The following is a 23,888-nucleotide window of genomic DNA, read 5'->3' as shown; positions in this document are numbered from 1 at the left end:
GGATATTATCATCAGTAGTTCAGCAGAAAACATTTATTTAAATCACTCTTCAACTTAAAAACAACCGCAGCAAAACGCAAAACACGCACGACATTATGAAAAGAAAAGGCAGAGCACTTGATTCAGTAGAAGGTGCATATAATGACGTCATTAAACAGGTTTAAACATCCGACTTTAAGAAGAGAAATTGGCGGAGGGATTTTAGACATAATTATCACTTTGTGGCTATGGTAACTGGTGCTAACTCTGTTATCTTGTCATCCAGTCGGCTCATAGAGAATGATCCAGGCCTTTTAATGACCCCCCCCCCCCCAAAAAAAATGCAGTTTTAGAATGGGTAGCGCTCATTGAGGGCTTCCACCATTTTAAAGTAGTCAACTAGGGTGGGGGATTCCTATGGGTTGTAGCCTCAATGGCGCAGGCCATTCTGAAACAGCCTTTTGGACAGAGATGTACTAGATCTAGATATATAGTCCATTGAGGGCTTCCACCATTTTAAAGTAGTCAACTAGGGTGGGGGATTCCTATGGGTTGTAGCCTCAATGGCACAGGCCATTCTGAAACAGCCTTTTGGCCAGAGATGTACTAGATCTAGATATATAGTCCGCAGCAGGAGAAAGCCAAGTCTCCGTCACTAGAGGCTGCGTTTAACACAGGTAACCCGATTCTGCCCCCAAATGATCAGAATTGGGTGTCTGTGTAAAACGCAGCCCTAGTCTTCCTTTTAATTTCTTCCTTCCCTCATCTGCTTCCCCTAAGGCACAGTCCATCATCATCATCATCATCACGTCACCAGAGTCTCTGTGCTGCTCAGTCAGAGCCCCCCATCAACTCATCCACACCATAGTGCTCATACACAATGTATAAATCATCTCTGTTTAGTCAGTCAGCCCCCACAGGTGTATGTGAAGGAGATGCACGACTGCCTGAACAACAATCTCCCGTCCGCGTCTCAGTGGAGCGGTAATATGGTACAACTGATCTATAGACGTCAGGGTGGTGCCTCTTATATCTAATACATGTCCTCTTCCTCTCTGATATATACACCAGGTTAGAGTATATATATATCTATATCAGCAGAATGTCTGGTTCAGAGACGGCGCAGTACAACATAAAGCCCATCTCATCGACCTCTTCCTCCGTCACTCCGTTCAACATATTAACACTGGGCTTGAAGTAGCTAGGTAACACCCCCTGCTCCAGATAGCCTATCAGCTCCCACACACACTGCTGGAACCGCCCACTCAGACAACCCTCCGACCAATCCACGTCCTTGTCGCTGAGGTGGAGGATGAGGTTGGCCAGCGGCGCGGCGGTGAGGGGTCGCAGGGCGGGACAGTGTCGACAGACGGCTTTGAGGGTTTTGAGGAGGGCGCGTCGGACCCCCTGGTCAGCGGAGTCAAGCTGGGTCAGGCGCTGGGTCTCCCAGGGGTAGAGGGAGAGGTGCCAGGCACTTTCCCAGGGCTGGGTTAACGCTACCTGGGCAGTCAGAACCACGTCTGCCTCCCTCAGCACCGGCACTACGGAGATGAAGAGAGTATCACCTCGCTCTGGTCTGGAGACACAGAGAGACATATCAGTCATGAATTAACCCTGACCTTTAACCCCTAACTAACACAGTGACATATCAGTCATGAATTAACCCTGACCTTTAAACCCTAACTAACACAGTGACATTTCAGTCATGAATTAACCCTGACCTTTAACCCCTAACTAACACAGTGACATATCAGTTATATATTAACCCTGACCTTTAACCCCTAACTAACACAGTGACATATCAGTTATATATTAACACTGACCTTTAACCCCTAACTAACACAGTGACATATCAGTTATATATTAACCCTGACCTTTAACCCCGAACTAACACAGTGACATATCAGTTATATATTAACCCTGACCTTTAACCCCTAACTAACACAGTGACATATCAGTTATATATTAACCCTGACCATTAACCCCTGACCCTAACTAACACAGTGACATATCAGTCATGTATTAACCCTGACCTTTAACCCCTAACTAACACAGTGAAATATAAGTTATATAGTAACCCTGACCTTTAACCCCTAACTAACACAGTGACATATCAGTTATATATTAACCCTGACCTTTAACCCCGAACTAACACAGTGACATATCAGTTATATATTAACCCTGACCTTTAACCCCTAACTAACACAGTGACATATCAGTTATATATTAACCCTGACCATTAACCCCTGACCCTAACTAACACAGTGACATATCAGTCATGTATTAACCCTGACCTTTAACCCCTAACTAACACAGTGAAATATAAGTTATATAGTAACCCTGACCTTTAACCCCTAACTAACACAGTGACATATCAGTTATATATTAACCCTGACCTTTAACCACTAACTAACACAGTGAAATATCAGTTATATAGTAACCCTGACCTTTTACCCCTAACTAACAGTGACATATCAGTTATATATTAACCCTGACCTTTAACCCCTAACTAACACAGTGACATATCAGTTATATATTAACCCTGACCTTTAACCCCTAACCCTAACTAACATAGTGACATATCAGTTATATATATATTAACCCTGACCTTTAACCACTAACTAACACAGTGACATATCAGTTATATATTAACCCTGACCTTTAACCCCTGGCCCTAACTAACACAGTGACATATCAGTTATGTATTAACCCTGTCTGGAGAGAGACAGAGATACAGATTAACCCTGACCTTTAACCCTCAGGTCTGGAGAGAGACAGAGATACACATTAACCCTGACCTTTAACCCTCAGGTCTGGAGAGAGACAGAGATACACATTAACCCTGACCTTTAACCCTATGGTAAAGTGGTTCTCACATCGAACAACATGTTCAGTCCCCTCCTTGTCTGAAGGACAGGTGGATTAACAGGTTCATGTCAAGTCCTGTATGTTTTTCTTCATTAACCCTGACCTTTAACCCTCAGGTCTGGAGAGAGACAGAGATACACATTAACCCTGACCTTTAACCCTATGGTAAAGTGGTTCTCACATCTAACAACATGTTCAGTCCCCTCCTTGTCTGAAGGACAGGTGGATTAACAGGTTCATGCTGAATGATGATGATGTAACAGCTATTTCCGTGTTAAAATATTATGGGATGCATGTTGTTTTTGATGGTAGGCTACTCTAGTAGGCCTAGATTATGATCAAATAACCACAGTAGCCTACTTGGCCACTTACAATTGTAACTGAAAGCAGGTACAGCCTCAGTGTTCACAGTAAAACTGTAACTTAGTGGGTACAGCCTCAGTGTTCCCAGTAAAACTGTAACTTAGTGGGTACAGCCTCAGTGTTCACAGTAAAACTGTAACTTAAAGCAGGTACAGCCTCAGTGTTTACAGTAAAACTGTAACTTAAAGCAGGTAGAGCCTCAGTGTTCACAGTAAAACTGTAACTTAAAGCAGGTAGAGCCTCAGTGTTCACAGTAAAACTGTAACTTAGTGGGTACAGCCTCAGTGTTCACAGTAAAACTGTAACTTAAAGTGGGTAGAGCCTCAGTGTTCACAGTAAAACTGTAACTTAAAGCAGGTAGAGCCTCAGTGTTCACAGTAAAACTGTAACTTAGTGGGTACAGCCTCAGTGTTCACAGTAAAACTGTAACTTAAAGCAGGTAGAGCCTCAGTGTTCACAGTAAAACTGTAACTTAGTGGGTACAGCCTCAGTGTTCACAGTAAAACTGTAACTTAAAGCAGGTAGAGCCTCAGTGTTCACAGTAAAACTGTAACTTAAAGCAGGTAGAGCCTCAGTGTTCACAGTAAAACTGTAACTTAAAGCAGGTTGCCTCAGTGTTCACAGTAAAACTGTAACTTAAAGCGGGTACAGCCTCAGTGTTCACAGTAAAACTGCTACTGACTGCTGATAACTTGTTTACTGAGGAAACATGTGACTATGAGATATGTGGCCTGTCCCACCTAGATATCTCTGACTGACTGTTAGTCTCTCTGGATAAGATCGTCTGCTGACTAAAATATATATCTGTGTGTGTGTGTGTGTGTGTGTGTGTGTGAGAGAGATACCGTATCTCTAGTTTCAGTTCATCTCCCCCGAGGACAGGCCTGACCAGACAGTCCAGAGTGGAGGACAGAGACGGCCAGTTCATGGTTTCCATCACAGCCTTACTGAGCATGCTCACCAGCGCCCGGCAGGACAGATAACCTCCAACTAGGAACCTAGGAGAGGAGAGGAGACAGACAAACACAGACAATTAATAGCTGGGCCAGAAATCTAGAGATCCCTCAAAATTAAAATCTGGACCTCCAAGCTAGTTCCACTGCTTTTTTCCCCCCATCGTTCCCAGGGATTTAGACCTCGAGGTCTAGAGAGACAGAGTCTAGACAATATGGATAATGATCAGGCAGAACAGAACAGATTTAAATAGTTCAAGGGGGCCGAATACTTTCGCAAGGCACTGTAAATACCCCTAGACAGTATCGATAATGATCAGGCAGAACAGATTTAAATACCCCTGGTCTAGGCAGTATGGATAATGATCAGGCAGAACAGATTTAAATACCCCTAGACAGTATGGACAATGATCAGGCAGAACAGATTTAAATACCCCTGGTCTAGACAGTATGGATAATGATCAGGCAGAACAGATTTAAATACCCCTAGACAGTATGGATAATGATCAGGCAGAACAGATTTAAATACCCCTAGACAGTATGGATAATGATCAGGCAGAACAGATTTAAATACCCCTAGACAGTATGGATAATGATCAGGCAGAACAGATTTAAATACCCCTGGTCTAGACAGTATGGATAATGATCAGGTAGAACAGATTTAAATACCCCTGGTCTAGACAGTATGGATAATGATCAGGTAGAACAGAACAGATTTAAATACCCCTAGACAGTATGGATAATGATCAGGCAGAACAGATTTAAATACCCCTGGTCTAGACAGTATGGATAATGATCAGGTAGAACAGAACAGATTTAAATACCCCTAGACAGTATGGATAATGATCAGGTAGAACAGAACAGATTTAAATACCCCTAGACAGTATGGATAATGATCAGGCAGAACAGAACAGATTTAAATACCCCTAGACAGTATGGATAATGATCAGGTAGAACAGATTTAAATACCCCTGGTCTAGACAGTATGGATAATGATCAGGTAGAACAGAACAGATTTAAATACCCCTAGACAGTATGGATAATGATCAGGCAGAACAGATGTAAATACCCCTGGTCTAGACAGTATGGATAATGATCAGACAGAACAGATGTAAATACCCCTGGTCTAGACAGTATGGATAATGATCAGGCAGAACAGAACAGATTTAAATACCCCTGGTCTAGACAGTATGGATAATGATCAGGCAGAACAGATTTAAATACCCCTAGACAGTATGGATAATGATCAGGCAGAACAGATTTAAATACCCCTAGACAGTATGGATAATGATCAGGCAGAACAGATTTAAATACCCCTAGACAGTATGGATAATGATCAGGCAGAACAGATTTAAATACCCCTGGTCTAGACAGTATGGATAATGATCAGGTAGAACAGATTTAAATACCCCTGGTCTAGACAGTATGGATAATGATCAGGTAGAACAGAACAGATTTAAATACCCCTAGACAGTATGGATAATGATCAGGCAGAACAGATTTAAATACCCCTGGTCTAGACAGTATGGATAATGATCAGGTAGAACAGAACAGATTTAAATACCCCTAGACAGTATGGATAATGATCAGGCAGAACAGATGTAAATACCCCTGGTCTAGACAGTATGGATAATGATCAGGTAGAACAGAACAGATTTAAATACCCCTAGACAGTATGGATAATGATCAGGTAGAACAGAACAGATTTAAATACCCCTAGACAGTATGGATAATGATCAGGCAGAACAGAACAGATTTAAATACCCCTAGACAGTATGGATAATGATCAGGTAGAACAGATTTAAATACCCCTGGTCTAGACAGTATGGATAATGATCAGGTAGAACAGAACAGATTTAAATACCCCTAGACAGTATGGATAATGATCAGGCAGAACAGATGTAAATACCCCTGGTCTAGACAGTATGGATAATGATCAGACAGAACAGATGTAAATACCCCTGGTCTAGACAGTATGGATAATGATCAGGCAGAACAGAACAGATTTAAATACCCCTGGTCTAGACAGTATGGATAATGATCAGGCAGAACAGATTTAAATACCCCTGGTCTAGACAGTATGGATAATGATCAGGCAGAACAGATTTAAATACCCCTGGTCTAGACAGTATGGATAATGATCAGGCAGAACAGATGTAAATACCCCTGGTCTAGACAGTATGGATAATGATCAGGTAGAACAGAACAGATTTAAATACCCCTAGACAGTATGGATAATGATCAGGTAGAACAGAACAGATTTAAATACCCCTGGTCTAGACAGTATGGATAATGATCAGGCAGAACAGATTTAAATACCCCTAGACAGTATGGATAATGATCAGGCAGAACAGATTTAAATACCCCTGGTCTAGACAATATGGATAATGATCAGGTAGAACAGATTTAAATACCCCTAGACAGTATGGATAATGATCAGGCAGAACAGATTTAAATACCCCTGGTCTAGACAGTATGGATAATGATCAGGCAGAACAGATTTAAATACCCCTAGACAGTATGGATAATGATCAGGCAGAACAGATTTAAATACCCCTGGTCTAGACAGTATGGATAATGATCAGGCAGAACAGATTTAAAATACCCCTGGTCTAGACAGTATGGATAATGATCAGGCAGAACAGATTTAAATACCCCTGGTCTAGACAGTATGGATAATGATCAGGCAGAACAGATTTAAATACCCCTAGACAGTATGGATAATGATCAGGTAGAACAGAACATATTTAAATACCCCTGGTCTAGACAGTATGGATAATGATCAGGCAGAACAGATTTAAATACCCCTAGACAGTATGGATAATGATCAGGCAGAACAGATTTAAATACCCCTGGTCTAGACAATATGGATAATGATCAGGCAGAACAGATTTAAATACCCCTAGACAGTATGGATAATGATCAGGCAGAACAGATTTAAATACCCCTGGTCTAGACAGTATGGATAATGATCAGGCAGAACAGATTTAAATACCTCTGGTCTAGACAGTATGGATAATGATCAGGCAGAACAGATTTAAATACCCCTGGTCTAGACGGTATGGATAATGATCAGGCAGAACAGATTTAAATACCCCTAGACAATATGGATAATGATCAGGCAGAACAGATTTAAATACCCCTAGACAGTATGGATAATGATCAGGTAGAACAGATTTAAATACCCCTGGTCTAGACAGTATGGATAATGATCAGGTAGAACAGATTTAAATACCCCTGGTCTAGACAGTATGGATAATGATCAGGCAGAACAGATTTAAATACCCCTGGTCTAGACAGTATGGATAATGATCAGGCAGAACAGATTTAAATACCCCTAGACAGTATGGATAATGATCAGGCAGAACAGATTTAAATACCCCTAGACAGTATGAATAATGATCAGGCAGAACAGATGTAAATACCCCTGGTCTAGACAGTATGGATAATGATCAGGCAGAACAGATTTAAATACCCCTGGTCTAGACAGTATGGATAATGATCAGGTAGAACAGAACAGATTTAAATACCCCTAGACAGTATGGATAATGATCAGGCAGAACAGATTTAAAATACCCCTGGTCTAGACAGTATGGATAATGATCAGGCAGAACAGATTTAAATACCCCTAGACAGTATGGATAATGATCAGGCAGAACAGATTTAAATACCCCTAGACAGTATGGATAATGATCAGGCAGAACAGATTTAAATACCCTTAGACAGTATGGATAATGATCAGGCAGAACAGATTTAAATACCCCTAGACAGTATGTATAATGATCAGGCAGAACAGATTTAAATACCCCTAGACAGTATGAATAATGATCAGGTAGAACAGATTTAAATACCCCTGGTCTAGACAGTATGGATAATGATCAGGCAGAACAGATTTAAATACCCCTGGTCTAGACAGTATGGATAATGATCAGGCAGAACAGATTTAAATCCCCCTAGACAGTATGGATAATGATCAGGCAGAACAGATTTAAATACCCCTAGACAGTATGGATAATGATCAGGCAGAACAGATTTAAATACCCCTAGACAGTATGAATAATGATCAGGCAGAACAGATGTAAATACCCCTGGTCTAGACAGTATGGATAATGATCAGGCAGAACAGATTTAAATACCCCTGGTCTAGACAGTATGGATAATGATCAGGTAGAACAGAACAGATTTAAATACCCGTAGACAATATGGATAATGATCAGGTAGAACAGAACAGATTTAAATACCCCTGGTCTAGACAGTATGGATAATGATCAGGCAGAACAGATTTAAATACCCCTGGTCTAGACAGTATGGATAATGATCAGGCAGAACAGATTTAAATACCCCTAGACAGTATGGATAAGGATCAGGCAGAACAGATTTAAATACCCCTAGACAGTATGAATAATGATCAGGCAGAACAGATTTAAATACCCCTGGTCTAGACAGTATGGATAATGGTCAGGCAGAACAGATTTAAATACCCCTGGTCTAGACAGTATGGATAATGATCAGGCAGAACAGATTTAAATACCCCTAGACAGTATGGATAATGATCAGGCAGAACAGATTTAAATACCCCTGGTCTAGACAGTATGGATAATGATCAGGCAGAACAGATTTAAATACCCCTAGACAATATGGATAATGATCAGGCAGAACAGATTTAAATACCCCTGGTCTAGACAGTATGGATAATGATCAGGCAGAACAGATTTAAATACCCCTGGTCTAGACAGTATGGATAATGATCAGGCAGAACAGATTTAAATACCCCTGGTCTAGACAGTATGGATAATGGTCAGGCAGAACAGATTTAAATACCCCTAGACAGTATGGATAATGATCAGGCAGAACAGATTTAAATACCCCTAGACAGTATGGATAATGATCAGGCAGAACAGATTTAAATACCCCTAGACAGTATGTAAAGGGTGTACCGGTCCCAGTAGCTGCGTCCTCTAGGGAAGTACTCCAGGTTGACTCGCCGGACCATCCAGTGTAAAGGGTGTGTTAGGAGAGTCTCCTCCCCAGGGATCAGTCTCCACAGACTGGGTTCTAGCTGGAGGGGAACCAGCAGGCACGCATGGTCCGCTCTCACCACCTAGACAGACACATGACCAGCTTCATCACCACCAGAACAACTAGCTTCATCACCACATTCATCACCACCATCACCACCACACAACATGACTAGCTTTATCACCACCTAGACAGACACAACATGACCAGCTTCATCACCACCATGACAGACAACATGACCAGCTTCATCACCACCTAGACAGACAACATGACCAGCTTCATCACCACCTAGACAGACACAACATGACTAGCTTTATCACCACCATGACAGACAACATGACTAGCTTCATCACCACCTAGACAGACAACATGACCAGCTTCATCACCACCAGAACAACTAGCTTCATCACCACCTAGACAGACACAACACGACCAGCTTCATCACCACCATGACAGACAACACGACCAGCTTCATCACCACCTAGACAGACACAACATGACTAGCTTTATCACCACCATGACAGACAACATGACTAGCTTCATCACCACCAGAACAACTAGATTCATCACCACCTAGACAGACACAACACGACCAGCTTCATCACCACCATGACAGACAACATGACCAGCTTCATCACCACCTAGACAGACAACATGACCAGGTTCATCACCACCAGAACAACTAGCTTCATCACCACATAGACAGACACAACACGACCAGCTTCATCACCACCTAGACAGACACAACATGACCAGCTTTATCACCACCATGACAGACAACACGACCAGCTTCATCACCACCATGACAGACACAACATGACCAGCTTCATCACCACCTAGACAGACACAACATGACCAGCTTCATCACCACCTAGACAGACAACATGACTAGCTTCATCACCACCATGACAGACAACATGACCAGCTTCATCACCACCTAGACAGACAACACGACCAGCTTCATCACCACCTAGACAGACAACACGACCAGCTTCAACACCACCTAGACAGACAACACGACCAGCTTCATCACCACCAGAACAACTAGCTTCATCACCATCTAGACAGACACAACATGACCAGCTTTATCACCACCATGACAGACAACATGACCAGCTTCATCACCACCTAGACAGACACAACATGACTAGCTTTATCACCACCATGACAGACAACATGACCAGCTTCATCACCACCATGACAGACAACATGACCAGCTTCATCACCACCAGAACAACTAGCTTCATCACCACCTAGACAGACACAACACGACTAGCTTCATCACCACCTAGACAGACATGACCAGCTTCATCACCACCATGACAGACACAACATGACTAGCTTTATCACCACCATGACAGACACAACATGACTAGCTTTATCACCACCATGACAGACAACACGACCAGCTTTATCACCACCATGACAGACAACATGACTAGCTTCATCACCACCTAGACAGACAACATGACCAGCTTCATCACCACCAGAACAACTAGCTTCATCACCACCTAGACAGACACAACACAACCAGCTTCATCACCACCATGACAGACACATGACCAGCTTCATCACCACCATGACAGACAACACGACTAGCTTTATCACCACCATGACAGACAACATGACCAGCTTCATCACCACCTAGACAGACACAACATGACCAGCTTCATCACCACCTAGACAGACAACATGACTAGCTTTATCACCACCTAGACAGACACAACATGACTAGCTTTATCACCACCATGAATGACACAACACGACCAGCTTCATCACCACCAGAACAACTAGCTTCATCACCACCTAGACAGACACAACACGACCAGCTTCATCACCACCATGACAGACAACATGACCAGCTTCATCACCACCTAGACAGACACAACATGACCAGCTTCATCACCACCTAGACAGACAACATGACTAGCTTTATCACCACCTAGACAGACACAACATGACTAGCTTTATCACCACCATGAATGACACAACACGACCAGCTTCATCACCACCAGAACAACTAGCTTCATCACCACCTAGACAGACACAACACGACTAGCTTCATCACCACCAACAAGAGGCCGAGTGGCGTTTCAAAATATTACATTACTCCTGTATTATTGATACTGTAGATCTCCTGTAATATTGATACTGTAGATCTCCTGTAATATTGATACTGTAGATATCATGTGATATTGATACTGTGATATACTGTAGATCTCCTGTAATTTTGATACTGTAGATCTCCTGTAATACTGATACTGTAGATCTCCTGTAATACTGATACGGTAGATCTCCTGTAATATTGATACTGTAGATCTCCTGTAATATTGATACAGTAGATTTCCTGTAATATTGATACTTTTGATCTCCTGTAATATTGATACTGTTGATCTCCTGTAATATTGATACTGTAGATCTCCTGTAATATTGACACTGTGATATACTGTAGATCTCCTGTAATATTGATACTGTAGATCCTGTAATATAGATACTGAAGATCTCCTGTAATATTGATACTGTGATATACTGTAGATCTCCTGTAAAATTGATCCTGTAATATAGATACTGAAGATCTCCTGTAATATTGATACTGTGATATACTGTACATCTCCTGTAAAATTGATACCGTAGATCTCCTGTCATATTGATATTGTAGATCTCCTGTAATATTGATATTGTAGATCTCCTGTAATATTGATACTGTAGATCTCCTGTAATATTGATACTTTTGATCTCCTGTAATATTGATACTGTTGATCTCCTGTAATATTGATACTGTAGATCTCCTGTAATATTGACACTGTGATATACTGTAGATCTCCTGTAATATTGATACTGTAGATCCTGTAATATAGATACTGAAGATCTCCTGTAATATTGATACTGTGATATACTGTAGATCTCCTGTAAAATTGATCCTGTAATATAGATACTGAAGATCTCCTGTAATATTGATACTGTGATATACTGTAGATCTCCTGTAAAATTGATACCGTAGATCTCCTGTAATATTGATACTGTAGATCTCCTGTAATATTGATACTGTAGATCTCCTGTAATATTGATACTGTAGATCTCCTGTAATATTGATACTGTGATATACTGTAGATCTCCTGTAAAATTGATCCTGTAATATAGATACTGAAGATCTCCTGTAATATTGATACTGTGATATACTGTAGATCTCCTGTAAAATTGATACCGTAGATCTCCTGTAATATTGATACTGTAGATCTCCTGTAATATTGATACTGTAGATCTCCTGTAATATTGATACTGTAGATCTCCTGTAATATTGATACTGTGATATACTGTAGATCTCCTGTAATGTTGATACTGTAGATCTCCTGTAATATTGATACTGTAGATCTCCTGTAATTTTGATACTGTAGATCTCCTGTAATATTGATACTGTAGATCTCCTGTAATATTGATACTGTAGATCTCCTGTAATATTGATACTGTAGATCTCCTGTAATATTGATACTGTAGATCTCCTGTAATATTGATACTGTAGATCTCCTGTAATATTGATATTGCACATTTCGTTGTGAATTCACTGAATTGTTCAACCCTGATGTCGGCCATTTAGAAAGACACTCTTATTCAGAAAGACTTACTTAGTCCATTCAACATGAACAATTATTGTGTGATTCAGTGTGTGTGATTCGGTGTGTGTGATTCAGTGTGTGTGATTCAGTGTGTGTGATTCGGTGTGTGTGATTCAGTGCGTGTGATTCAGTGCGTGTGATTCAGTGCGTGTGATTCAGTGTGTGATTCGGTGCGTGTGATTCGGTGCGTGTGATTCGGTGCGTGTGATTCGGTGCGTGTGATTCGGTGCGTGTGATTCAGTGCGTGTGATTCAGTGCGTGTGATTCAGTGCGTGTGATTCAGTGCGTGTGATTCAGTGCCTGGTACCTGTAGGTCGTCGAGCAGGGACCCTCCCAGTGACATCTCTCCCAGAGGCATGTCAGGGTTTGTGCTGTGCAGGAAGCCTTGTACCTCTATACAGATATCTAGAGCTAGACTCTCAGCTCTGTGGACGACCTCTGGGGCTAAAGCTGCTCTGGTTGAATAATACTGCTGGAGACGGTCCTACAGAGAGAGAGAGAGGTTAGAGGTCAGATATCTAGAGCTAGACTCTCAGCTCTGTGGACGACCTCTGGGGCTAAAGCTGCTCTGGTTGAAAAATACTGCTGGAGACGGTCCTACAGAGAGAGAGAGAGGTTAGAGGTCAGATATCTAGAGCTAGACTCTCAGCTCTGTGGACGACCTCTGGGGCTAAAGCTGCTCTGGTTGAATAATACTGCTGGAGACGGTCCTACAGAGAGAGAGAGAGGTTAGAGGTCAGATATCTAGCGCGAGACTCAGCTCTGTGGACGACCTCTGGGGCTAAAGCTGCTCTGGTTGAGTAATACTGCTGGAGACGGTCCTACAGAGAGAGAGAGAGAGGTTAGAGGTCAGATATCTAGAGCTAGACTCAGCTCTGTGGACGACCTCTGGTCAACAGGGCAGCTGAATCAATTGCACCTGCAGCCAACAGGGCAGCTGAATCAAGCGCACCTGCAGCCACCAGGGCAGCTGAATCAAGCGCACCTGCAGCCACCAGGGCAGCTGAATCAAGCGCACCTGCAGCCAACAGGGCAGCTGAATCAAGCGCACCTGCAGCCAACAGGGCAGCTGAATCAAGCGCACCTGCAGCCAACAGGGCAGCTGAATCAAGTGCACCTGCAGCCAACAGGGCAGCTGAATCAAGCGCACCTGCAGCCACCAGGGCAGCTGAATCAAGCGCACCTGCAGCCAACAGGGCAGCTGAATCAAGCGCACCTGCAGCCAACAGGGCAGCTGAATCAAGCGCACCTGCAGCCACCAGGGCAGCTGAATCAATTGCACCTGCCGCCAACAGACTAATTAAATAATAGGAGCCTAGGGCCTCATCTTTTCTCCAGAAATGTTTGGTGATCCACTAGGAATGTCTTGAAGATGGGCCAGTGGATGAAAACCGACAGGTTGGTGATCCACTAGGAATGCCTTGTAGATGGGCCAGTGGATGAAATGGTTGGTGATCCACTAGGAATGCCTTGAAGATGGCCCAGTGGATGAAATGGTTGGTGATCCACTAGGAATGCCTTGTAGATGGCCCAGTGGATGAAATGTTTGGTGATCCACTAGGAATGCCTTGTAGATGGCCCAGTGGATGAAATGGTTGGTGATCCACTAGGAATGCCTTGTAGATGGCCCAGTGGATGAAATGGTTGGTGATCCACTAGGAATGCCTTGAAGATGGCCCAGTGGATGAAATGGTTGGTGATCCACTAGGAATGCCTTGAAGATGGGCCAGTGGATGAAATGGTTGGTGATCCACTAGGAATGCCTTGAAGATGGGCCAGTGGATGAAAACCGACAGGTTGGTGATACACTAGGAATGCCTTGTAGATGGGCCAGTGGATGAAATGGTTGGTGATCCACTAGGAATGCCTTGTAGATGGCCCAGTTGATGAAATGGTTGGTGATCCACTAGGAATGCCTTGTAGATGGGCCAGTGGATGAAATGGTTGGTGATCCACTAGGAATGTCTTGAAGATGGCCCAGTGGATGAAAGCCGACAGGAGAGATGTTCCTACCAGACTACAGACCAACGTCTGGATAGATACTTAACATACCAGCTAACCACATCATAACATACCAGCTAACCACATGATAACATACAGCATAACATACCAGCTAACCACATCATAACATACCAGCTAACCACATCATAACATACCAGCTAACCACATCATAACATACCAGCTAACCACATCATAACATACCAGCTAACCACATCATAACATACCAGCTAACCACATCATAACATACCAGCTAACCACATCATAACATACCAGCTAACCACATCATAACATACCAGCTAACCACATCATAACATACCAGCTAACCACATCATAACATACCAGCTAACCACATCATAACATACCAGCTAACCACATCATAACATACCAGCTAACCACATCATAACATACCAGCTAACCACATCATAACATACCAGCTAACCACATCATAACATACCAGCTAACCACATCATAACATACAGCATAACATACCAGCTAACCACATCATAACATACCAGCTAACCACATCATAACATACCAGCTAACCACATCATAACATACCAGCTAACCACATCATAACATACCAGCTAACCACATCATAACATACCAGCTAACCACATCATAACATACCAGCTAACCACATCATAACAAACCAGCTAACCACATCATAACATACCAGCAAACCACATCATAACATACCAGCTAACCACATCATAACATACAGCATAACATACCAGCTAACCACAGCATAACATACCAGCTAACCACATCATAACATACCAGCTAACCACATCATAACATACCAGCTAACCACATCATAACATACCAGCTAACCACATCATAACATACCAGCTAACCACATCATAACATACCAGCTAACCACATCATAACATACAGCATAACATACCAGCTAACCACATCATAACATACCAGCTAACCACATCATAACATACCAGCTAACCACATCATAACATACAACATTACATACCAGCTAACCACATCATAACATACCAACTAACCACATCATAACATACCAGCTAACCACATCATAACATACCAGCTAACCACATCATAACATACCAGCTAACCACATCATAACATACCAGCTAACCACATCATAACATACCAGCTAACCACATCATAACATACCAGCTAACCACATCATAACATACCAGCTAACCACATCATAACATACCAGCTAACCACATCATAACATACCAGCTAACCACATCATAACATACCAGCTAACCACATCATAACATACCAGCTAACCACATCATAACATACCAGCTAACCACATCATAACATACCAGCTAACCACATCATAACATGCCAGCTAACCACATCATAACATACCAGCTAACCACATCATAACATACCAGCTAACCACATCATAACATGCCAGCTAACCACATCATAACATACCAGCTAACCACATCATAACATACCAGCTAACCACATCATAACATACCAGCTAACCACATCATAACATACCAGCTAACCACATCATAACATACCAGCTAACCACATCATAACATGCCAGCTAACCACATCATAACATACAGCATAACATACCAGCTAACCACATCATAACATACCAGCTAACCACATCATAACATACCAGCTAACCACATCATAACATACCAGCTAACCACATCATAACATACAGCATAACATGCCAGCTAACCACATCATAACATACCAGCTAACCACATCATAACATACCAGCTAACCACATGATAACATACAGCATAACATACCAGCTAACCACATCATAACATACCAGCTAACCACATCATAACATACCAGCTAACCACATCATAACATACCAGCTAACCACATCATAACATACCAGCTAACCACATCATAACATACCAGCTAACCACATCATAACATGCCAGCTAACCACATCATAACATACCAGCTAACCACATCATAACATGCACGGCATTCAGAAAGAATTCAGACCCCTTGACTTTTTCCACATTTTGTTACGTTACAGCCTTATTCTAAAATGAATTCAATCGTTTCCCCTCATCAATCTACACACAATACCTCATAACGACAAAGACAAACAGTTCAGGAATGTTTACAAATATATTCAAAATAAAAAACAGAAATACCTTATATACCTTAAAAACATTTATTTAATAATTTTTAGAATAAGGATGTAATGTAACAACGTGGGGAAAAATGGTTTTTCGTAGGGTTGTCCCTAGCAGGAATCGAACCCACGATCCTTGACGTTGCAAGTACCACGCTCTACCAACTGGGCCACACAATCAGATCGCACACAGTCATGTTGATGCAATGCAGTCAGCCAGGAACACCAACGTAAACTCCTGGCTAGAGGTCAAGGGTCATACCTGCAGGGTGAGAGACAGCTGTAGGCTCTTGGGTCTCTGGGGCTCTGCTGCGTTGACAGGCTTCTCATTCAGACTAGACTTCTGCTGCTGGGGCTGGCACAGGTCAGCTAGAGAGAGAGGAGAGAGGATGGGGTGAGAAAGAGGAGAGAGGAGAGAGAGGGTGGGGTGAGAAAGAAGAGAGAGGAGAGAGAGGATGGGGTGAGAAAGAAGAGAGGGTGGGGTGAGAAAGAAGAGAGAGGGTGGGGTGAGAAAGAAGAGAGGAGAGAGAGGGTGGGGTGAGAAAGAAGAGAGAGGAGAGAGGGTGGGGTGAGAAAGAAGAGAAGAGAGAGAGGATGGGGTGAGAAAGAAGAGAGGAGAGAGAGGATGGGGTGAGAAAGAAGAGAAGACAGAGAGGATGGGGTGAGAAAGAAGAGAGAGGAGAGAGAGGATGGGGTGAGAAAGAAGAGAGAGGAGAGAGAGGATGGGGTGAGAAAGAAGAGAAGACAGAGAGGATGGGGTGAGAAAGAAGAGAGAGGAGAGAGAGGATGGGGTGAGAAAGAAGAGAGAGGAGAGAGAGGGTGGGGTGAGAAAGAAGAGAGGAGAGAGAGGGTGGGGTGAGAAAGAAGAGAGGAGAGAGAGGGTGGGGTGAGAAAGAAGAGAGGAGAGAAAGGGTGGGGTGGGGTGAGAAAGAGGAAAGAGAGGATGGGGTAAGAAAGAGAGAGCAAGAGAGTGAAAGGAGGAAGAGATAGGAATGAGAATGGCCGTGTCGGAGAGCATTAAAACCCTGATGCATCATGGGTAAATTGTGACTGACTGATCTACAAATAATGAGTATTTATAACGCAAGGTGATTTGTAGATCTGTCAGTCTCTGAAGACGACTACAACGCCCAACGAGTCTCCAATCCACCAACGTTAACAGTAGAGATATAGTGTCGTCATGGATCATTAGTGGTGTGGTGATCAGTGTCCTGTACCTTTCTAGGTCATTAGTGGTGTGGTAATCAGTGTCCTGTACCTTTCTGGATCATTAGTGGTGTGGTAATCAGTGTCCTGTACCTTTCTGGATCATTAGTGGTGTAGTGTGGTGATCAGTGTCCTGTACCTTTCTGGATCATTAGTCGTGTGGTAATCAGTGTCCTGTCCCTTTCTGGATCATTAGTGGTGTGGTAATCAGTGTCCTGTACCTTTCTGGATCATTAGTGGTGTGGTGATCAGTGTCCTGTACCTTTCTGGATCATTAGTGGTGTGGTGATCAGTGTCCTGTCCCTTTCTGGATCATTAGTGGTGTGGTGATCAGTGTCCTGTACCTTTCTGGATCATTAGTGGTGTGGTGTGGTGATCAGTGTCCTGTCCCTTTCTGGATCATTAGTGGTGTGGTGATCAGTGTCCTGTACCTTTCTGGATCATTAGTGGTGTGGTGATCAGTGTCCTGTACCTTTCTGGATCATTAGTGGTGTGGTGATCAGTGTCCTGTACCTTTCTGGATCATTAGTGGTGTAGTGTGGTAATCGGTGTCCTGTACCTTTCTGGATCATTAGTGGTGTGGTGATCAGTGTCCTGTACCTTTCTGGATCATTAGTGGTGTGGTGATCAGTGTCCTGTACCTTTCTGGATCATTAGTGGTGTGGTGTGGTAATCAGTGTCCTGTACCTTTCTGGATCATTAGTGGTGTGGTGATCAGTGTCCTGTACCTTTCTGGATCATTAGTGGTGTAGTGTGGTAATCGGTGTCCTGTACCTTTCTGGATCATTAGTGGTGTGGTGATCAGTGTCCTGTACCTTTCTGGATCATTAGTGGTGTGGTGTGGTGATCAGTGTCCTGTCCCTTTCTGGATCATTAGTGGTGTGGTGTGGTAATCAGTGCCCTGTACCTTTCTGGATCATTAGTGGTGTAGTGTGGTGATCAGTGTCCTGTACCTTTCTGGATCATTAGTGGTGTGGTGATCAGTGTCCAGTCCCTTTCTGGATCATTAGTGGTGTGGTGTGGTAATCAGTGTCCTGTACCTTTCTGGATCATTAGTGGTGTTTTGATCAGTGTCCTGTCCCTTTCTGGATCATTAGTGGTGTGGTAATCAGTGTCCTGTCCCTTTCTGGGTCATTAGTGGTGTGGTAATCAGTGTCCTGTACCTTTCTGGATCATTAGTGGTGTGGTGATCAGTGTCCTGTACCTTTCTGGATCATTAGTGGTGTGGTAATCAGTGTCCTGTCCCTTTCTGGGTCATTAGTGGTGTGGTAATCAGTGTCCTGTACCTTTCTGGATCATTAGTGGTGTGGTGATCAGTGTCCTGTACCTTTCTGGGTCATTAGTGGTGTAGTGTGGTAATCAGTGTCCTGTACCTTTCTGGATCATTAGTGGTGTGGTAATCAGTGTCCTGTCCCTTTCTGGATCATTAGTGGTGTGGTAATCAGTGTCCTGTACCTTTCTGGGTCATTAGTGGTGTGGTGATCAGTGTCCTGTACCTTTCTGGATCATTAGTGGTGTGGTAATCAGTGTCCTGTCCCTTTCTGGGTCATTAGTGGTGTGGTAATCAGTGCCCTGTACCTTTCTGGATCATTAGTGGTGTGGTGATCAGTGTCCTGTATCTTTCTGGATCATTAGTGGTGTAGTGTGGTAATCGGTGTCCTGTACCTTTCTGGATCATTAGTGGTGTGGTGATCAGTGTCCTGTCCCTTTCTGGATCATTAGTGGTGTGGTGTGGTAATCAGTGCCCTGTACCTTTCTGGATCATTAGTGGTGTGGTGATCAGTGTCCTGTACCTTTCTGGATCATTAGTGGTGTAGTGTGGTAATCAGTGTCCTGTACCTTTCTGGGTCATTAGTGGTGTGGTGATCAGTGTCCTGTACCTTTCTGGGTCATTAGTGGTGTGGTGATCAGTGTCCTGTACCTTTCTGGGTCATTAGTGGTGTGGTGATCAGTGTCCTGTACCTTTCTGGGTCATTAGTGGTGTAGTGTGGTAATCAGTGTCCTGTACCTTTCTGGATCATTATTGGTGTGGTAATCAGTGTCCTGTACCTTTCTGGATCATTAGTGGTGTGATGATCAGTGTCCTGTACCTTTCTGGATCATTAGTGGTGTGGTAATCAGTGTCCTGTACCTTTCCGGGTCATTAGTGGTGTGGTAATCAGTGTCCTGTACCTTTCTGGATCATTAGTGGTGTGGTAATCAGTGTCCTGTACCTTTCTGGATCATTAGTGGTGTGATAATCAGTGTCCTGTACCTTTCTGGATCATTAGTGGTGTGGTGATCAGTGTCCTGTACCTTTCTGGATCATTAGTGGTGTGGTAATCAGTGTCCTGTACCTTTCTGGATCATTAGTGGTGTGGTAATCAGTGTTCTGTACCTTTCTGGATCATTAGTGGTGTGGTAATCAGTGTCCTGTCCCTTTCTGGATCATTAGTGGTGTGGTAATCAGTGTCCTGTACCTTTCTGGGTCATTAGTGGTGTGGTGATCAGTGTCCTGTACCTTTCTGGATCATTAGTGGTGTGGTAATCAGTGTCCTGTCCCTTTCTGGGTCATTAGTGGTGTGGTAATCAGTGCCCTGTACCTTTCTGGATCATTAGTGGTGTGGTGATCAGTGTCCTGTATCTTTCTGGATCATTAGTGGTGTAGTGTGGTAATCGGTGTCCTGTACCTTTCTGGATCATTAGTGGTGTGGTGATCAGTGTCCTGTCCCTTTCTGGATCATTAGTGGTGTGGTGTGGTAATCAGTGCCCTGTACCTTTCTGGATCATTAGTGGTGTGGTGATCAGTGTCCTGTACCTTTCTGGATCATTAGTGGTGTAGTGTGGTAATCAGTGTCCTGTACCTTTCTGGGTCATTAGTGGTGTGGTGATCAGTGTCCTGTACCTTTCTGGGTCATTAGTGGTGTGGTGATCAGTGTCCTGTACCTTTCTGGGTCATTAGTGGTGTGGTGATCAGTGTCCTGTACCTTTCTGGGTCATTAGTGGTGTAGTGTGGTAATCAGTGTCCTGTACCTTTCTGGATCATTATTGGTGTGGTAATCAGTGTCCTGTACCTTTCTGGATCATTAGTGGTGTGGTGATCAGTGTCCTGTACCTTTCTGGATCATTAGTGGTGTGGTAATCAGTGTCCTGTACCTTTCCGGGTCATTAGTGGTGTGGTAATCAGTGTCCTGTACCTTTCTGGATCATTAGTGGTGTGGTAATCAGTGTCCTGTACCTTTCTGGATCATTAGTGGTGTGATAATCAGTGTCCTGTACCTTTCTGGATCATTAGTGGTGTGGTGATCAGTGTCCTGTACCTTTCTGGATCATTAGTGGTGTGGTAATCAGTGTCCTGTACCTTTCTGGATCATTAGTGGTGTGGTAATCAGTGTCCTGTACCTTTCTGGATCATTAGTGGTGTGGTGATCAGTGTCCTGTACCTTTCTGGATCATTAGTGGTGTGGTGATCAGTTCCCTGTACCTTTCTGGGTCATTAGTGGTGTGGTGATCAGTGTCCTGTACCTTTCTGGGTCATTAGTGGTGTGGTGATCAGTGTCCTGTACCTTTCTGGGTCATTAGTGATGTGGTGATCAGTATCCTGTACCTTTCTGGGTCATTAGTGGTGTAGTGTGGTAATCAGTGTCCTGTACCTTTCTGGATCATTAGTGGTGTAGTGTGGTAATCAGTGTCCTGTACCTTTCTGGATCATTAGTGGTGTGGTAATCAGTGTCCTGTACCTTTCTGGATCATTAGTGGTGTGGTGATCAGTGTCCTGTACCTTCCTGGATCATTAGTGGTGTAGTGTGGTAATCAGTGTCCTGTACCTTTCTGGATCATTAGTGGTGTGGTAATCAGTGTCCTTTCCCTGTCTGGATCATTAGTGGTGTGGTGATCAGTGTCCTGTACCTTTCTGGATCATTAGTGGTGTGGTGATCAGTGTCCTGTCCCTTTCTGGATCATTAGTGGTGTAGTGTGGTAATCAGTGTCCTGTACCTTTCTGGATCATTAGTAGTGTGGTAATCAGTGTCCTGTACCTTTCTGGATAATTAGTGGTGTGGTGATCAGTGTCCTGTACCTTTCTGGATCATTAGTGAGGTGGTGATCAGTGTCCTGTACCATTCTGGATCATTAGTGGTGTGGTGATCAGTGTCCTGTACCTTTCTGGATCATTAGTGGTGTAGTGTGGTAATCAGTGTCCTGTACCTTTCTGGATCATTAGTGGTGTGGTAATCAGTGTCCTGTCACTTTCTGGATCATTAGTGGTGTGGTAATCAGTGTCCTGTACCTTTCTGGATCATTAGTGGTGTGGTGATCAGTGTCCTGTACCTTTCTGGATCATTAGTGGTGTGGTGATCAGTGTCCTGTACCTTTCTGGATCATTAGTGGTGTGGTAATCAGTGTCCTGTACCTTTCTGGATCATTAGTGGTGTAGTGTGGTAATCAGTGTCCTGTACCTTTCTGGATCATTAGTGGTGTGGTAATCAGTGTCCTGTACCTTTCTGGATCATTAGTGGTGTGGTAATCAGTGTCCTGTACCATTCTGGATCATTAGTGGTGTGGTGATCAGTGTCCTGTACCTTTCTGGATCAGTAGTGGTGTAGTGTGGTAATCAGTGTCCTGTACCTTTCTGGATCATTAGTGGTGTGGTAATCAGTGTCCTGTCCCTTTCTGGATCATTAGTGGTGTGGTAATCAGTGTCCTGTACCTTTCTGGATCATTAGTGGTGTGGTAATCAGTGTCCTGTCCCTTTCTGGGTCATTAGTGGTGTGGTAATCAGTGTCCTGTACCTTTCTGGATCATTAGTGGTGTAGTGTGGTAATCAGTGTCCTGTACCTTTCTGGATCATTAGATGTGTGGTGATCAGTGTCCTGTACCTTTCTGGATCATTAGTGGTGTAGTGTGGTGATCAGTGTCCTGTACCTTTCTGGGTCATTAGTGGTGTGGTGATCAGTGTCCTGTACCTTTCTGGATCATTAGTGGTGTGGTGTGGTAATCAGTGTCCTGTACCTTTCTGGATCATTAGTGGTGTAGTGTGGTGATCAGTGTCCTGTACCTTTCTGGGTCATTAGTGGTGTGGTGATCAGTGTCCTGTACCTTTCTGGATCATTAGTGGTGTAGTGTGGTGATCAGTGTCCTGTACCTTTCTGGGTCATTAGTGGTGTGGTGATCAGTGTCCTGTACCTTTCTGGATCATTAGTGGTGTAGTGCGGTAATCAGTGTCCTGTACCTTTCTGGATCATTAGTGGTGTGGTGTGGTAATCAGTGTCCTGTACCTTTCTGGATCATTAGTGGTGTGGTGATCAGTGTCCTGTACCTTTCTGGATCATTAGTGGTGTGGTGATCAGTGTCCTGTACCTTTCTGGATCATTAGTGGTGTGGTGTGGTAATCAGTGTCCTGTACCTTTCTGGATCATTAGTGGTGTGGTGATCAGTGTCCTGTACCTTTCTGGATCATTAGTGGTGTGGTGATCAGTGTCCTGTACCTTTCTGGATCATTAGTGGCGTAGTGTGGTAATCAGTGTCCTGTCCCTTTCTGGATCATTAGTGGTGTGGTGATCAGTGTCCTGTACCTTTCTGGGTCATTAGTGGTGTGGTGATCAGTGTCCTGTCCCTTTCTGGATCATTAGTGGTGTAGTGTGGTAATCAGTGTCCTGTCCCTGTCTGGATCATTAGTGGTGTGGTAATCAGTGTCCTGTCCCTTTCTGGATCATTAGTGGCGTAGTGTGGTAATCAGTGTCCTGTCCCTTTCTGGATCATTAGTGGTGTGGTGATCAGTGTCCTGTACCTTTCTGGGTCATTAGT

General features: G+C 43.4%; 2 protein-coding genes and 1 long non-coding RNA gene across 4 annotated transcripts in view; all 3 read right to left on the bottom strand.

Annotated features, from left to right (window-relative positions):
* Positions 1-13: 13 nt before the first annotated feature.
* The window catches only part of LOC110516030 (mitochondrial dynamics protein MID51), a 66,316-nt gene continuing 42,441 nt past the window's right edge, over positions 14-23,888 (bottom strand). Inside the window, exons 4-8 of the mRNA XM_036973710.1 lie at positions 17,161-17,267; positions 13,104-13,280; positions 9,101-9,264; positions 4,056-4,208; positions 14-1,555 (exon numbers count right to left, since the gene is read on the bottom strand). Coding sequence (XP_036829605.1) covers positions 1,069-1,555; positions 4,056-4,208; positions 9,101-9,264; positions 13,104-13,280; positions 17,161-17,267 — 1,088 coding nt within the window. The 3' untranslated portion in view covers positions 14-1,068. The remainder of the gene's footprint in view (positions 1,556-4,055; positions 4,209-9,100; positions 9,265-13,103; positions 13,281-17,160; positions 17,268-23,888) is intronic.
* Positions 1,562-3,088, bottom strand: LOC118949616. The gene is made up of 3 exons (XR_005042279.1): positions 3,000-3,088; positions 2,827-2,950; positions 1,562-2,777 (listed from the first exon to the last, which is right to left on the bottom strand). It is a non-coding gene; the product is annotated as an uncharacterized LOC118949616 (long non-coding RNA).
* On the bottom strand, positions 9,277-12,860 carry LOC118949615. 2 transcript variants are annotated; one of them, XR_005042278.1, is made up of 2 exons: positions 9,857-10,540; positions 9,277-9,470 (listed from the first exon to the last, which is right to left on the bottom strand). XR_005042278.1 is itself a non-coding variant. In XM_036973709.1 (2 exons), exon 1 carries the CDS (start codon positions 12,771-12,773, stop codon positions 11,289-11,291), a length of 1,485 nt encoding a protein of 494 aa, XP_036829604.1. In that variant the 5' UTR covers positions 12,774-12,860; the 3' UTR covers positions 9,277-9,470; positions 11,195-11,288. The 2 variants fall into 2 exon arrangements, 1 of the variants encoding a protein (XP_036829604.1); XM_036973709.1 differs by lacking the exon at positions 9,857-10,540 and adding an exon at positions 11,195-12,860.

The sequence above is a fragment of the Oncorhynchus mykiss genome, unplaced genomic scaffold (assembly GCF_013265735.2).
Source record: "Oncorhynchus mykiss isolate Arlee unplaced genomic scaffold, USDA_OmykA_1.1 un_scaffold_296, whole genome shotgun sequence".
Lineage (NCBI taxonomy): Eukaryota > Metazoa > Chordata > Actinopteri > Salmoniformes > Salmonidae > Oncorhynchus > Oncorhynchus mykiss.
Note: the sequence above shows the minus strand (reverse complement) of the source record. Positions and strands in the feature narration are given on the sequence as shown.